The 17,238-nt window shown below is 41.2% G+C and overlaps 1 protein-coding gene across 1 annotated transcript; it reads right to left on the bottom strand.

The window, feature by feature from the left end:
• Positions 1 to 1,582: 1,582 nt before the first annotated feature.
• AQP11 (aquaporin 11) lies at positions 1,583 to 15,962 on the bottom strand. Its single transcript, XM_037376371.1, has 3 exons — positions 14,784 to 15,962; positions 9,271 to 9,387; positions 1,583 to 3,112 (listed from the first exon to the last, which is right to left on the bottom strand). The coding sequence occupies exons 1-3, from the start codon at positions 15,376 to 15,378 to the stop codon at positions 3,060 to 3,062; spliced, it is 765 nt and encodes a 254-aa protein (XP_037232268.1). The 5' UTR covers positions 15,379 to 15,962; the 3' UTR covers positions 1,583 to 3,059.
• Between the last annotated feature and the right edge of the window lie 1,276 nt (positions 15,963 to 17,238).

Raw genomic sequence — 17,238 nt, 5'->3', positions numbered from 1 at the left:
TGACATTGCTGAATAAATCAGGCATTCAGCATGTTACGTAACAAAGCAGTCTACCAGAATGTCTTTACTAGCCCCTTTTTATATATCTGTATATATTTATGTAAATGTATGCATGGTTTTGTTAGGGATACGGAATAACAAAGCAGGGTACAGAGTGATGCTTTAATTTCTGCACTGGGATTTGGAGAATCACTATTCATTGTTAAAACAGGCTGGGGGTTGGGTTTTTGCTGGTTTTTTTCAGTGTAAATCTTAAGTTGTTGGGAGTGTGGTCTTTGTTTTTCGTAGACTCCGTTACAAACCCTGGCAGCTGGGCACAGTTAACCCACGGGCCGCCGGACTGTATGCAGCGCCTCTCAGTATTCTCGTGCTCTGAGCAGCAGGAAGCTCCAGAGGGAGAATTTGTTTTGTACTTATGAAGAACTCCAGCAGATATCTTATGATGCTTCCAGGCAAATCAGTAGAGCAAAATTGATTTTGGTGAGATAGAAACAAACCCAGATGAGCCTTGAAGGTAGTGTTGAGGAGTGTTTTGTTTGGATCGACAAGTTTTAATAAAACTCTGTATTCAAGCTATGTGTAAGTGTTCTGGGGAACAGTTAGACTTCATAAATATTCATTACTTTGAATGTAAAATACTAATTTTTGTCTGTACTACTCAAAATAGTTAAGTTCTTCAGTTCCTGAGTTAATTTTGTTTTTCGTTCTTTCTGCTACTTTTTGGTTTTTTTGCTTTTGTTTTGCCTTAATTTAGTCAATTTAAGGCTTGTTTATTTATTAGTGATTTTACTTTTACATTCTACTTCCAGTGGCTATGAACAGCAACTACTTGTTGATCACCCGGATTTGTACCAGTCTTTTTTAACCTATATGTCAGGCTAAAATAAACTATGTAGACACACAGAAGTCAGATCTGACCTCTTTGCTTTACGGACTTTGCTTTTGCAGGCTGTTGGAAATGATGTTCAAGTAGGGCCTCTAATCTGACAAACCTTGGCTGCCTGTAGGTTTATATCTCTGCTTTCTGTTTTCCCTGGCCGCCTGTTTTTATTCCCTTTGAGGTTTATTTGTGAGACTTTTACCCTGTGGGCCTCATGGGCTCAAAGGAGACATGCAAATCAGTTCATTATGTAAGGCTCAATTCCTTAAGAAATGAGGCTAAAATCTGGACTTGAGTACGCTAGTAGAGGCGAAGTCCCAGGGAGGGGGAAAAAAGAAAGGTATGGATCACTTCAAAAATAGGTAAAAGGGATAAAAAGCAGGAAAGCAGGAAAGTGGCAGGTAGAAGCCTCCCAAAGCATGTTTTACGTATTTTTATACCATGTACTGCTTCTGTTTTTCAGAGGTCTCTTGCATCAGGTTTCTATTCTAGCAGCCCTCTGTGGCAGACTTATAACTAAGCAGGTGAATGTAAAACCAGCTAAAGGTTTGTGACTTACCAGGCTCACAGTGTGGTGGTGCGTAGTCCTTGCTGTGAAGAATTTTACCAAAGATACGATTCTTTAGTAGGCCTACTCACACTGCTATCAAAGAGCTGCTGAACGATAACCTAGCAGTTCTAGTTCTCATGAGTGTATTAGCAAGCTCCTTTTTTTTTTTTTCTTTTTTAATTTTAATGACCAAATACAGGGTCATGGATAAGACACTCTTGTATGAAAAGCACATTCAAACAGTTTATTTCATTTTGGAATGTAAGGTACCTTGCAAAATTAAAAGTTTTTATTGGAACAGGAAGTTACCTGTAAATATTTACTTTCCAAACTTCTGCAAAAAAGATAGCTGACAACAGTAGCTGTTTTAGACTTGGTTCATGATTTTACTGTAGCCCCCCCCCCCCCGCCCTGGTCTGATTCCCTCCCTTTCTCTTAAAAAATGGTCTGCACAGTGACTTGGGTAATGAGTCAAGGGGCCAGCTACTGAGATTGTTAGAAATTGTAGAACTTGTTAACCATCTCTCCTTTTAAACCCATAGCCAAAAAGTGAAAAACTGAATTTAGTCTTAAATTTGAAAAATATATTTTGGCATATATAAAAATCAGGATGCATCCAGAAGAATAAACCTCATACTAGAAACAGAACTTCAGAGGGTAGTACCTATTGGTGGTGTTCTCAGCTGAGGCTATAAAGGGCATGTTTGTGTATGTAGTTTTCCTGTAGTTTTAGCTTTTTCATTTATTCTCCTATATTGCATATTCATTTATTTCAAGAAAAATATCTGATAAGAGTTACATAAAATCAAGGACAAACAAAGTTTCACATGATTCTTCCTTATTTACTGTGTCTGTTTTACTATATGAAGAGGCAGCAGTTATCTCAGATAAAGCAGTTGGTGGTTTGCTTTTTTTCCTAAAATGCCTTTTTGTGTGTGTCTGCAGAATTTTATGGTACTTTACTACTGCTCCTTCCAACCAGGATAAACATTCAATGGACTAGTGGGACAGGATGGGGCAAAGCCTTCCCGAAAGGAAGTGAGGTGTTACTTACTTGGACTTGGGTATTGTTAAAACAATGCTGCTCCTACAGACTTTAACTTTGGTGTAGGCTACATCTAGAATAGAGCTGTGGAGGCTTTTCTAGGAGTACTGTAGCCTCTCTTCCTTTTAGAGGCATGTATATTGCAAGTAGGAATATGATGAGGTCAATGTAAGAATGAAATCTTCGGCTCCTTTTTTGCAGGTGCCTTCTCTGGGGAAAAAAACCAATAAAATCAAACTTTGAAAGGACTGGGTATTTCTCTAAAATTACTTTTGCATGCTGTTGTAATAAAGGTCAGCAAGTGGCACTTATGGCTAAAGTGACAAAGTTTTGGTGTTTTAAGTCCTTCACATTCATATGGCTTAACTGAAACTGTTGGCAGATATTTTCAAAATCCCAATGTGCTAATACAAAATAAGTATTTGAATACAAAGTTGTAAGTCAAATATTTCAAACATGAAATCTGAAAATACAACTGAAAGATGGCATGAAAGTCCACTTCAACAGTTTTCTGAAAGCTTCATGTCTGCAGGTGTTGAAAGTATTTTCTAATGTAGTCCTGATAGATTTCAGAATTCGATATCTCAGGATATCCGAGGAAGGATTTCATCCCATATAAAAGCCACAAGTATTGTACCTGAAAAGAGAAATTCCAGAAAGGACCTTTATTTGTTTGTGAGAAGGACATGGTACTGGTACAGAAAATAAACATTATGTTCAAGTATTCGAGTGTTTTTAGACAATGCAATACAGCAGGGATTGCAGAAAAATGAGAATTTTCTATCAAGAGGGTCTAGAGACAATCTACTTCTTGCAAACAATGTTTTTTTTCCCAAAGAAAGCTTCAACAGACCATGCAAGTGATACTTAGGAGTTAATGCTTTTCTTTGTATATTTTATGTTTTAATTCTGATCTGTACAAGCCAAGCCAACAGTGGAGCAGTTTGATCAGGTGAATCCAACGCGTGCACCTTCCTGTGGCTGTGTCAGGCCTGTCTTTGTAAATGACATGTAAATAACTGAACCAGCAGCTAAACCTCCATTCCTCAGCCAACAGCCTAGCAGTCTGTTTTGATAGCCACATCTATTTTAGCCATTGCAAGTAGGTATAGGATAGTGGGTTTTGTGTTTTGGCGTTTTTTGGATAATTCTAGTTCAGGGTTTATTCCAAAGCTGAAAAATGGTGAAGTTAGAGACTATGTTCTTCATGAGAGCCATAAGAATATCTCAAGTTGGAATGGGCCCATCAGAATCATTGAGTCTAAAGAAGGGCACCTAAATACAGTTTAAGACCTTCCCCCCCCCCCCCCCCCCCCCCCGCTTTCCTGGAAAAAATCAGTATATTCTGTTTCAGAAATGACGAGTGTTCTGGTTGACAGCATTCCTCACGCATAGCTTGTATTTTATGAAGCTTCCTAGATCACAGAAACGCTTATTGGAAGGGATTCTCTCTAGTCTCCCATGCAGTGCAGGACTATTGCCCACCCTCCGTAGGTCACCATGCATGGCTTTGTCTAGGGCAGTCCAAAACCTCCGCAGACTGACTGTAGCACTTCTCCAGTAACTTGTTTCAATGTTGCTGCAACCCTTCTCTGAAGGTTTCCCTGGGGTTGCACCTATGAACATCCCTGGCCACAGCGTGCGGCCTTGCTGTTACGTTGTCTGCCAATGAAAACAGTTACTCTGTCATCCTTGTAACTACTCCTCAAGTAATGCTTGAATGCTCTTAAAACACCCCTTTCACCTCATTTCACATCAGCGTAGAGGATCGGTTCTGTCAACCTCCCCTCACAGATCAGGTACTCCAGGCCCTTCACCATCTTAGTAGTCCTCCGCTGACTGGATCCTCTGTTTTCTCCACATTGCTTTTGAACTGGGGGACTCCAGACCAGACATGTTCCGGATGCCACCTCACAAGCACTGAGTAGAGGGAGACACTAATGTCCCATGATGTGCTGACACTAATGTGCTGAGTTGTGTGGCTTGTTTTACTTGCAGAGAGAACAAACTATTGTGAACAAACTTACATCCAGGACACTGTTAAACATGCTGAGGAATATCAACTCCAGTACTGACACCAGCACACTCTGCATGTTATTGGCCATCAGCCAGATGCCAACCCGTCAATTACTACCTTCTGAGGTCAGTGGTTTGGCCAATTTTTATTCCATCTAACAATCTTTTTGCGTGACCCCTAGTTCTTTGACTTTGAACCAAGAATGCTGTGGGAGATGGTGTCAAAAGCCTTACTAAAGTGAAGGTATACTGTGTATGCTGCTCCCCACTCATTCCACAGACGTTTGTTTTATTGTGGAAGACAATCAAGCTGGCCAAGTGTGGCTTGCAGTGGCTAAATCTGTGCTGACTGATTACCGTTGTTTTTACATTGTTGGAAATGGATTCCGAGGCTAGATACTTCACCATCTTCCCAGTGACTGAGGTGCAACAAACCATTTACCTGGCTTCTCTTCCTCCTCCTTAAGAGCAGGCGGAGTATTAGCACATTTCCAGTTGTCAGGATCTCCTCCAGCTGCTGTAACTTCTCATAAATGATGGACAATGACTGCATCAGCCAACTCTACCTGCATTTTTAGATGACTCCCAGTAGAACCAATGGATTGGCATTCATTGAGCTTCTCTATGTTGGTCCTACCCTGTGGCTCCCTTACTATTTATTGCCTTCCTTCTGAAACCTTCCACAGAGGTTTGGGAGCAAATTTTTCTTGGGAAGACTGAGGGGAAAAAAAGACATGGAGTATCCCAACCCTTTCCATGTCATCCATCACTAGGTTGTCTCTCCCATCTGCCCATAGACCTGCATTTTCTGTGGACTTTTTTTTTTTTTTTTTTTGTGATTAGCGTATTTGTAACTTCGTATGTCCCTAGTCTTAGTTCCAGTTGAGTCTCAGTTCCAGCTTAGCTTTGACCTTCCTGATTCTGTTCCTACATGTCTGTGCAAAGCTTTTACACTCCTCCCTTGCTGCCTGTCCCTCTTTTGCCTTCTTAAGTGCTCTCCTTTGTTCATAGGGAAGCTTCTTGTCTAGTCAGCAGGGAAAGGCTTTGTGTCAAAATTCCCAGTCTAACTACATGACAGCTTGTTCCTGCACATCAAAACATTACTGAGCTCTCAATAAGCTTTATTGAAAAATCACTTTTCCATGGGATACTTCTCCCATTTTTGCCAGCTTCTGAGGGAATTACTACTGACCTAGCAGTTTCCTAAATAAGCAAAAGTCCAAAGTCTGAACAGCTCTGCTATTTGCCTTCCTAGTCTTCCTCTGGACCCTGAACTCTTGTGAGAGCTACAACCCAAGTGCCCACATTCACTGCCCATATTTCCATGCTTGTAAGCAGGTCAAGTACAGGATTACCACCCACTGGCTGTCCAGTATTTGAATTAGACTTGATTAGTGACAGTTTTCTAGGAACTTCTTGGATGCCGTTCACTCGCTGTAAGAGTTTTGCTCTTGCCAGATGATGTCTGCATAGTTGAAAACCCCTAGGAGAACCAGGGTCAGGGGGTAGGAGACTTTATATGTTAGAAACCTAGCCAGATGTGCTAAGCTGGTACTTGTCCAGAAAAGAGCTTCTCATGTTATCACCCTCATGTCCACTGTCTTGTCACTAGCTCTTCCACTCATAGCTGCCATCTCCTTAGCACTCAAAGAGAAGCATTAGCTTGGTCCCCATCATTACTAATAGTATAATCATGCTTGGACAACTAACCCAAATTCCTTTGGCAGTAAAACAGAAGCAATCTTCGTTCCACCAGTATTTACTGCTTCTGTGTTCACAGTGCAGGATTTAGGCCTGCCTATGCTAAAAGTTTTAGACATTTGCTGACACCTACATTTACTACAGAAGTTAGCTGGTTTAATGATACTGGAGAATCACCTTCACCAAAATGTCAGTGAAGCCATTTGGAAAAATAAATCCTTAACTGCAGTTCCAAGATTATATCCATGGAAGACCATAAGCCACCAGTAGATTTGTTTATCCTGAAAGAAAACTTTCACTTCCTCCTCTTGTGAAGGTGATAATCAATTTTCCTCTTGTTCTTAAGTGCCCTTTCTAAGAAAATTGTTTCAATGTTGACATAAAACAACAGCTATCAGGGTATCCATTGTGTACTGAACGGTCTAAGTCTCCTTGTCCTCATGGGTATTTGCTGTGGCCATAAATGAGATCATATTGCACTTTGCACAGGCAATTTGAAGTTTCATGGTATGCTAGTCCACAGTTCTGCATATGGTAGTTACTATAGCAAATCACAAAAAACCCTCATAGACTCCTAAAATAATTCCCCAAAATAAGAACAAAGTAATTTAACAATCTGAGATGCTAATGCTGGGAAAAGTGAGACATCAGATTAGCATATCACTACCACTGCCAGTTTCTAGGAAGTCTGAAACAGTATTTGTGCTGACACATGGATTCTGAAAGTAAGTTTTACAACTAAATTTAAAATAGTGCTTTCTTCATCATTTGGTTCAATTTTGGAGGAAAAAATTCTATTCCAATTATTTTCTTATTCTCAAAAAGAAATTTTTCATGTTAAAATAAAGAAAATTTTCATGTTAAAATAAATAAAAAAGAAAAATTTCATGTTAGATTTGTAGATCTACACTCCTGTATTCATCAATTGAGTTTTCAAATATAATTATCTCCTCTATAATTGCATCCCCGGCCACATTATATTTGTTTACAACTCTTGGTTTATAAGACAAGGGCTATATGTATCCATGAAACGCCCTTGTTTTGTAATGAGATATTTATACCACCAGTGGACTGCTTGGCCCCTCGGGGGATCTGAGGTCTGTAATAAAGTGTTTTGTTACAGTAGTGACACTGCATAAGAAGTGAAATGTCCCGAGTATTCGTACCTGTACAACTACTTGGTCTGGAGTTCCTTTCCCTCATAAATTAAGAAGCAGCATTCAATACATTCTGTATGTATTTTCTACATGTTAATGAAGGATAAACTGCTGATTATGAATTTTCATAGAAATGTAACATTACTCCTTCATCACATTCTAAATTCCTCAACTCATGGTTCCATTTGAGTTAACATCTGCTGATTTTCTTAGCCAAAATCACCCGAAGGCTTTCTGCAAAGCAGTTCTGAAGGATGCGTCTTGCTAAGTAGAACATGGCGTTTCAGAATGCCTCCTGTTTCTTTAGATCACTTGCCAAAATATTAAATCCCAAGTACTTAACTTAGAACTTGGAAAATCTCAAAACGGTTGTCAAGTTGAAATCAGTTAATATACCAGAAAGCTAAACCTGAATTCTGAGAAATACCATGTATTCTGTTAGGACCCAGCTGGTGCTCATCAGCTTTGCCCAAGACATTTCTTGAGCTACTGACTGGAACAGTGCATAGGCTTTTATCAAGCTTATTCTATTGTTCAGCCATCCTGTTTGGATATCTAATGTAACAAAATTGCATTAATCTGAATTTTAGTTAAACTAAAAACTTTGTCTCCATTTTTGACTGACTGAGAGTCAATGCAAATAGAACATGCACCCAACATGAACTCAAACAAGAAAAAGTTATTTGTTATAACTGGAGCTCTTTGAGATGTTTCCTGTGTATGTTTTACATACTGTTGTACCTTCATCACTGTTGTACCTTCTAATAGGATTAACAGTCACGAGAGAATCTGGGATTAGCAGACTGCTTCTTTATATACCCTCTAAGCAGAAAGCTCGAGATTGGTAGGGACCAACTGTAAACTATCAACGGCATGAAGTATTACATGGAGCATTTTCAACTGCACACAACTAGAGGTTAAAATAAATAGCTTCCAAATCAAAACCATAATCTGAGTTAGAAAAAAAATCCAGTTATTAATATTCCTTATTCTTAAACTAAGAACAGATTGTACAAACAGTGACGGGGGGGAAATATAAATGGAAACTGCCTAGTTTAGACACTATGGAGATAAAGTTTTTGATATTTTAAAAGTACTGATTGAGAAAGCCTATTTTAAGCACTTGTTCTAATACCTGTGGGTTGTTTTTTTTAATTATTCATCCCCATGTTCTTGTATACTGTCACAAAGCCAGACAGAAAGTGCAAGCTAACAAGTAGTTTCTCTTTCTGAGGTTAATCAGGCTAATATTTACTTTCAGGTAGCCTCTCCTCCTTTTTAATGTTCTGCGAGGATCTACAAGTGGGCCTTTGGTCAGTGAGAGATTTTGCAGCATACCTCAAACAGGCTGGATTTTAATACCAAGGCATAAAGCCCCCAAAAATAAGCAGCTTCAAAAGGATCATGCTCCAGAGTAAACAGCTGCTGGTTTATAACCAACTAGTTAACCCTAACCTAAACACTAACCTTTTTCCATTTAGAACTGTGTTGTTGCGGTTTTTTGGTAAGCACATTTTCTTGCTTAGAGTGTATCCCAAACGCACGTAGACTTTGAATGTGACATCTAAACTAAACAATTATATAACTGAATATGGTTGTTTCTAAAAAGCTACTTGATCAAACCAGTAGATACCATTTTGTGAATAAAACTGGTGTTTAAAACTCAGGATTAGATGCTTAATTCACAAAGTGTTACAGGTGCTCTACATAGAGCATTAAACAAATTTAAAAATACACAGCCTACGTTTGCAAAATGAAACCATGATTCTGAATTACTTCTACACACGTTATAATTGACTATTTTCTGGATTTTATTTAAAGTAGAAAATGGGCAGGCTATCTAATAAAGAATACCTATTTCCTGATTTTTGAACCATGTACTAAGTAATACTTTTATGTATTTGAGAAAATGTTAACTTACCTAAGGATGGTGCTATCCAATATACTAGTGAGTAACTCAAAAATTTGTCGTAGAAACAATGCGCATGTAATGAAAAAGCCAGTGCTGGGTTAAATATTGCTCCTGTGAGATTTCCACCTGCAAAAAAATGTAAAAAAATATGAAATTAAACCATATTTCTTATTATTTATTTTAAATTAATATTGAAATGCACATACACGATACTACAAGCAACACATACCCTGCAATAAAATAAATTAGCAGAAACCATTTGAACAGGTGAACTCTTCTGAAGTTATTTACCCAATGATATGATTAACAGTTTGACAGTTTTCTAAAATGCTTTAATAAAATATCTAAAGTGTAAGGTATCTGAAGGAGGCTGTAACTTCCTTTATCTCTTTCTAGCAAGTATTCTTTGAAGAGATGGTTTTGGCTAGTGTTGAATGTTTCCATTGATAAAACTATAAGCTGTTTTATGAATAGTCTGTATCGGGCTTTGAGAAGAGACAGAAATGACACACAAGTTAGTAAACACATACTGAGCTTTCATTACATCCCCATGTCACATGTAACAAACACGTATGCGAGATAATGGAAAAACCTGTGAAGCATTGTTCTTGCTAAGCTAACTTCTATACTTTCTTATTAGAACATTAATACTATTATATCTATTTATAGAACATAGAGATTTATCATATGGTAATAACTGTGGGGAAAGACTTCACAATCATTCTGTATGTTGTCTGTAGAAAAATAAAAGCAAACACGACTTGACTCTCTTGAAAAGGGAAGCTTAAAGAAGCCAAGCATCTTTCCTCACCTCTGACTTCAGATGTAAACAAAGTTGCCTAAACATTCCCTAAATAACTAGATTCAATCACATTACACTGTGGGGACTAAACTGTAATTACACTACAGGTGAACCTGGAGGTGTTTTTAATTCTGATGTTTGTTCTTCCCATTGCAATCCTGCAGAAAAAGCATTACTCATAGCAAAATTACCTGTATTTCTGTGCTATTAGTTACTAACCACCCCATATCCGTTTTAGCTATTAATCTATTCCCATAAAATATTACATAGTTGTATCTAGTTTCTTAAAGCTTATTGTTGATTTTTCCCAAATAAACTAGTATGAGCTTTGAACTTACCCTTTGTACAAATACCATGCTGCTGCAGACCCTCATTTGTTAGGAGCATGCAGTCATTTACTGTAAGTTTTAGTAAGGTCTTTGCCATTCTCTTCTTCTGTATTTCTCTTTTTGTATTCTCCTTATTATTTCTTTTACTGTTATTACAGTTTGGGAAGGTTTTAATGTCTGTGGAGCTACTCAGTTTACTCTGGTTTCACACTTGTTCTCAAGAGTGACTCAGATTTACTGTGCAGTTTGTTATTCTGGACACTGACACATTAACAGCTCCACGGTTGCCAGGAAGGCCATCTACAATAATTTACTTTGCTTTAATCTGTTTATGAAGTCACTGCTTCTGCTTTTATACCTACATAGGCACATTTAAGAGTACAATTTCACTCTAAGGATGCAGTTGCTTTTTCTGAACATTAAACATTAGACAGTTTTAACTGCCGTATTTCTTCAATATTCATTACTAACAACTACTGGAATATCAACGACAGGCCAGGGCCACTAGAATAATCTTATTTGAAAATATTGTTAAAACATCTCAGTCTGTGTACTAGAAAAGATAAATGGTTTTATGGCAAAAAAAGTGTAACATCTTTGCTGTTGTACACATAAAAATTAAAAATGTGAAGTGATGTGTGCTCCACATAATGTGTGAGAAAGTAATTTTAACTTTTGAAATTACTAAAGGCAAAACCAAAATTAGGAAGAAACCCACAATTAAAAATACATATGTCATTTTTACCTTGATATGCTAGGCTCAGAAAAATTAATCAATTTCATACAATTCTGACTTCATTGTAATACTTCCTGTAAATGAAAAAGCCCTCAAAAGATGTATTTCCCCCCACCCCCAGTTAAATGTTTTCCCAGAGGAAACATCCAAATATATTCTTAAAATATTCTTTACCAACATGTGTATGGTCTGCACCCTTAACTTCTGAATTGTTCTCTTAATATGCGAAGACATAATGGTTTTTTCCTTCTGTTTAGTATAAGGAACACTACGAATTCAGTATTGCAGCTTTTGTGTACAGTCTGTACTACTATAAAAATTTGGTCTGCGTAAGGATAAATGTAAAAAAAATACTTTTAACTATGAAAAAGTCAAAGAAAAACTAAAGGATAAGCTTGTAATTTTAAAAATACTGTATAATCTAATGTTATTTGTCAAAGTAAGTTGCATGGCACACCTAAGTACTCTTTATGGGGTGCACACAACAGTGACCTATCGACATTTATCTTTTCCAACAACTTTGCTTAGTCAACCATGTAAGTACAATTCAATGTTTTTGAGCCCTGTATGTGTACCAATACATTTAGACGGGTGTAAGCCATAGGGACATGGCTATCCTTCAAAATTGTCCCAAACCAAATTGGAGTAAGAGATATTCTTTACAGTCCCTTTTCGGACAGCAGTCATTCCTCTTACAGGATACAGCTTTCAAACTTGTAATAGAACCTAATTCACTGAATGAAATATGATGTACTATGTATGAGATGTATTTTCTAATGTTTCTGATTAATTTGTATCTGTAATAAACATGGGTCCTGAAGTCAGACTGGATTTGTTTTTTAAAATCAGAGTGTAAAAAGAAATCATTAGCATGAATTTTATTTTGTAAATGTAATGCGCCTTTCTGAGTTCCCTGCTAGAACACTGTATCTATCCAATTGAAGTTTAAAAATCAGTATTCGTAAATTATTCTAAAGTATTTGATATTTTTGTCGGAAAAAGGAAGAATGTTAATGCTAGTTTAGGCAAACTGGTACTTTGCCTAAATTTGTGCTGGTTGCCTAGCCCTGTGGTGCTGGGTGAACAAGAAGGATCCGTTCCTCTTACAGAAGCACTCAAGTTCTTTATGAACAGTCCATGAAGAGGTGCGGAAGGTTTCCTGAGAGTGATCCAGCCCGGCTAAGCTAAGCATCTATCTTCAAAGCCTGTATGTAGACAAGAACTTGACCACTATCTGTAACATCTAATTTGGAAGCTGCTCTTCCTACTGCGTCTACAAAGTGCTGTTTCTCAGACTGGAAGTAGAACAGATGTGGCTGGGGCTATGCCATGAGACCCACAGGATATGCTGCGGGTTGTATATATGCACCAGACACAGGTCATGGCCACCTACCAGACCACTCGCTGTTGTTTCAGCACGTGTCAGGAGGCTGTGGGAAGGGGGTCCCAAGCAGCCCTCAAAATGGAGGCGGCAGGAGAATGGAGGATATCCTGGGGAATGTTGGTGTGCAGATGCAGGCAAAGGGAAAGAGGCGGCAAGAAAGGTCTGAGAACCTCTGTGGTATCCCACATGTACCTACATAGCCTTCCACTGAAAAAGAGATCTGTTAAGTGCAAGCCTGTGACTTGATCACAGAAAGAAAGAAGTAGCAGCAGCCTGCTCCCACACTCTTTGTGTACTAGCTCAGTGATAGGAATCTTGGGGTTTGTCCTTTCTTCTACTTCATGAGGCTTCAGTCCACACCTTAGGAGTGCACAGTAAGCACCAGACTCGTGACTGCTGCAGGAGGAGGGTGGCACTTTCCACCTTTTCTTTTGAAAATGAATGTACAGCAAAGAGTGCAAACCTTAGGAAGCCTGGAGCAGAACGAACAAGAAAGAATTAGATTTTCCCCTATACTACTTAGGTTCAGAATCTGCTTTCTTGAATGCATATATATTTTTATAGTAGACTCGATTCTGGATTAAAAGAAATGAGAAGAAAAATGTCCAGGTAGCACAGGGTATCACATGATACAGACAAACTGTGCATGTGGAAGAGGCCTGGGCACAGCAGGTCTGATGTTTCCCAGAAGTACTCACAGATCGGTTGTACCGGATAGTCATAACAAGTCCAAGTTTACGACAAGGAAGGGGACTTGGTACACAACCCCCTCTCCTGCTAGGAAAAGATATGAGGCCAGCCTGGCCAACGACAATGGGCATGAATTCTTTGTATGAACTAGTGAAGAGAATGTGACGCGTATTATTTTATATGACTACTTGCTAAGCAGGAAAAGAATGTTAAGAATCAGGAATCCAGGCTTGTAGAAGAGGGAGGATAATCTTTGGCTACACTTTTACTGAGCAATTCAGAAATATATTTAATGTGCTAAAATGCACTGACACCTTGCCTCTGCCTTCAAAAAATAATTTTAGAAAGTAGTTCACATTGCTAAGTTAATTCTCAAAACTCTCCATGGACTTTAAATCTTACAGAGTCTTAATTAGCTAATTTCAGCTAAACATAATGAGTAAAGTATTTTTTAATAAATACATCTGAAAATTTGACTGTACTGTATTCTACTATATGTTATTATGTTAGAAAGCATAATACAGTTAAACTTTTTGGACAAAACATCAATGACATCCCAGATGTTTGCAGATAAAGAGGGTGATCTCCCTCTCCCATAAACGGATTTGATAATTTCCTAGATGACTTGCTGTGTGGTGGGTGCTGTAGCACAAGCAGGGAGTTCTGTAACCATCTCTCTCTCACGTCCCTGAGCCCCAAACTACAGAAATCTCCTTCCCAGTACAACCTACTGCAGGGCAGGGCAGTCCTCAAGTGACATAACCACTCTGGCACTTCAACTGGGGACAACAGGGAGCATCAGCAGCCAGCAGAAGTTCAGACTGACGCCCTTCACCTCTTCCCTCCCACTGATCCAGAGAGGCTACGCAGGTGACAGCATCCCAGCTCTGGGAAGCGTGAGGTGACAATCAGGCAGAAGCAAGGTCATGGACACACAGGGCATTACAGAAACGTAAGACTCTTGTAAATGCCATGATACAACCAGCACCCAGGTGTTTTTCTTTTTTCAAATTTGGTTTGATGAGGTATTATTTTACCATTTCTGCATGCATGCTAAAAATAACCATTCCTGCTTCTGATTTAACACAGTTAAATAAACTGCATTGATATGAATTATGCATTATTTAAATGAAGAACTTCCATATTACTGGTCTGGACCCTGCCCTTGCACAGTCAGCATTTTTTTTTCTGATGCACAGTGGTGCTTTCTCACAATGCCACTTAAAGATCAGACAGCACATTGTATGAAATTTTTCACGCTATATAAACTCAGATTATGAAACCATCCTTCACTGAGATATTTTAACGGTGTTCTGTGATGCTCCTAACCATATTTATTTGTAGATCTGACATAATTTAAAATTTGTAACTCATTTCATTCTTAACCCCACAGCTGCCTGGAAGCTTTACATGAACAGGCAAACTTTACATGAACTCTGCATACCTAGGGCCAAAGACTTTTCTTGATGTATTTTTTGTAATCTAAGAAAAATAATTTTGTAACAACACTTTTAAGAAAATAAAAAAGCCTGTTACAACATTCTTGCAGGAACAGAGAGGGTAAATAGAAAACAGACTAACCTGCATACACGAGCATGGTGATGAGAAGTGCAATCAAATGGACTTTGTATTTGGGATTAACACTTTCCACTCGCAGGATGGTCAGCTGGAAAACGACAGAAAAGAGCAGTTCTATGCAGAACGCCTGCGTCTCTGTAGTCTGCATGGGGTTGCTGCAGCCCTGTGAGAGTGCCTCAAAATGTGGCTCTGCCATCCCCAGGCTCCAGATAAAGTTCATAAACACTCTGGCAAGCACTGCAGCCACGAACTGAGCGGCAATCTTGAGTCCACCCATCTTGACCGATGTCCCACCGCCCCACATCGGCTGCAAGGTACCGCAGGGATTGCATGTGCTGCCGGTCAGAGTCAGGCCGTGCAGGACGGTGAAGCCGTAGGTGAAAGTGAGGGCGGCATGCGGCTTCGGCTCCACATTGCCGAGCAGGCAGAGTTCGTTAGTGCAGGCGCACACCTGGAAGGTGCTAAACATCTCCAAAAGGAAAGTGCAGAGGCGCGGGTGGGCGCGCAGCCGGCGGCGGGTTAGCCTCCTGCACAGCCCCACCGTTACCGTGATGCCGGCCATCAGCAGCAGCGAGGTCCCGGCCCCACCGGCGGCCATGGCGGGAGTTTCAGAGGCCGAAGGACTTGGAGGAGTTCACCCCGGTCCAGCCCCAACACCTACGGGGAAAAAGAAAGCGGGAGAGGGAGGGAAAACGACCACTCCTTCCCATCGAGGTAGGAGCCAGCTTCTGTGGGCACCTGCTCGCAGGCGGAGAGCTCGGACGCTCCCTCCGCCTGTCGGGGAGCAAAGGGCAGGAGAGCCCGGCCTGGCCGGGCTGAGGGCGGGGATCCCTCTCCCCTCCTGCCCCGCCGGGGAAGGGCTGAGGAGAGGGACGGCCTCCCCCTGCGGTGGAAAAGAGGCAGGCGGCGGGGAGAGGGGGGGAAGGGGGCTCTGCTTTCCCTCAGCCCCGCCGCGGCGGGCCGGGCGCGCCTCCCGTCTCCCTCCAGCCTGAGAGGAGAGAGCTCCCCTCTCCCGCCCACAGGGGTCAGCAAGCGAGCGCGATCCCCGGTCCGGCCGGTGGCGCGGCCCCTCCGCGGGCAGCCGAAGGCAGTGACAGGGAGAGCCCCGTCCCCGCGGCGGGCTGGGGCGGGCGGCGCGGCGCTGCTCCCCCCCCTCCCCCGCCAGGCGCTGGGCGGCCGCCGGCAGCGCGCGGGAGGCTGCGGGACCGCGCATGCGCGCCCGGCTCCCCGGCGGGAGGCGGGAACGGGGGGGCGCGAGGCGCTGCGGCCCTCGGTGCTGAGGTGAGGGGAGGCGAGGCGGGCTGAGGCAAACCCGGGCGGTGCTGGCGGCTGCCGCTGCCTCAGCCTGGCCGGAGGCTTGTGGAGCCGTTTCCCTTGTTCTTGGGAACCCCGTTTACGCAAGGTGTGGGTTAGTTCAGTCTCGTGCTCCCACTCAGTGGCTGAGGGAAAGGCGTTTGACGGAGTGCCAGGAGTGGGCAGGTGGTGATTCTTGGGCTTCTCTAGCGTAAGGAATGCTAAAAATAGGTGTTAGCGTCATGCTGCTGAAGGTGGTAACATTGGCTTTCATAGCAGGCCACAAATGGCCTTGGGATGGTCCTGAAAAATAGGCATGGCCTCCTTTAGGATAGGTTTTTGCACCTAGTAACTAAGAAGGGTGACCCCTGCGTGAGGTAATTGGTGTAAATGTTTCCTGTCCTAGTAGGTGGGGGCTGAGCTTTTCTCCAGTGTCTACCTGCAGTGCTATTTTGCAATTTTGTGTTCGGAACAGATTGCACCTCTTGCCACGAGTGTTTTCCTTGTGGGGAGAGACAAATAAAATGCATGGACTCTTGAGCACACAAATGATTGTGTATGCATCCTTTGAGGTAACGCCTTAGTTTTCACCCTGTGGAAAGAATAAATGCGTTTTGTGGTGCTTTTCCCTGCATTTCGTCCTCTCCTTCGCTGACTGGTGCTGCATTTTTTAGGAGTGCCAAAATCCTGGTTTTATGAACTGTAAAACTGAAGCGCTGCTGGCAGCAGTTACCACTGTGCTGCAGTTAAATGCACCTGCAAGAAGGGACAAATGCGGAGTGTTTCTAGGATCCAGTATTTTTGCCACAAGGTGGCATCAAAGATGAAGCTTCATCAAACCTCGCAGGAATGACTTTTGCCTGATCAAGGACTGTACAGTGCATTTCTTGCAAGGAGGCAATACATATATTGCTTCCAAGCAACAAAAGCAAACCCTTACTTTTAGTTGAAGGTCAGCCTACCATAAAAATCAAACGTAGAGAACACAGAATCATTTCTCTAGGATGGAGCGATGCGACAAGCTCTTCCTCCTTTCCAGAAAAGTAGGACCATTGAGACATCTGGTATGAAGAAGTTTGGGGTTAGGAGTATTTGGAAGGCTCAGCTTCCAAGAGGATAATAAGGATGTTTTTAACAGGAGGGGAAAGAAACCCAGCAGCTGAAC

The sequence above is a fragment of the Falco rusticolus genome, chromosome 2 (assembly GCF_015220075.1).
Source record: "Falco rusticolus isolate bFalRus1 chromosome 2, bFalRus1.pri, whole genome shotgun sequence".
Lineage (NCBI taxonomy): Eukaryota > Metazoa > Chordata > Aves > Falconiformes > Falconidae > Falco > Falco rusticolus.
The sequence above is the reverse complement of the archived record's forward strand: the minus strand, read 5'-3'. Positions and strand labels throughout refer to the sequence as shown.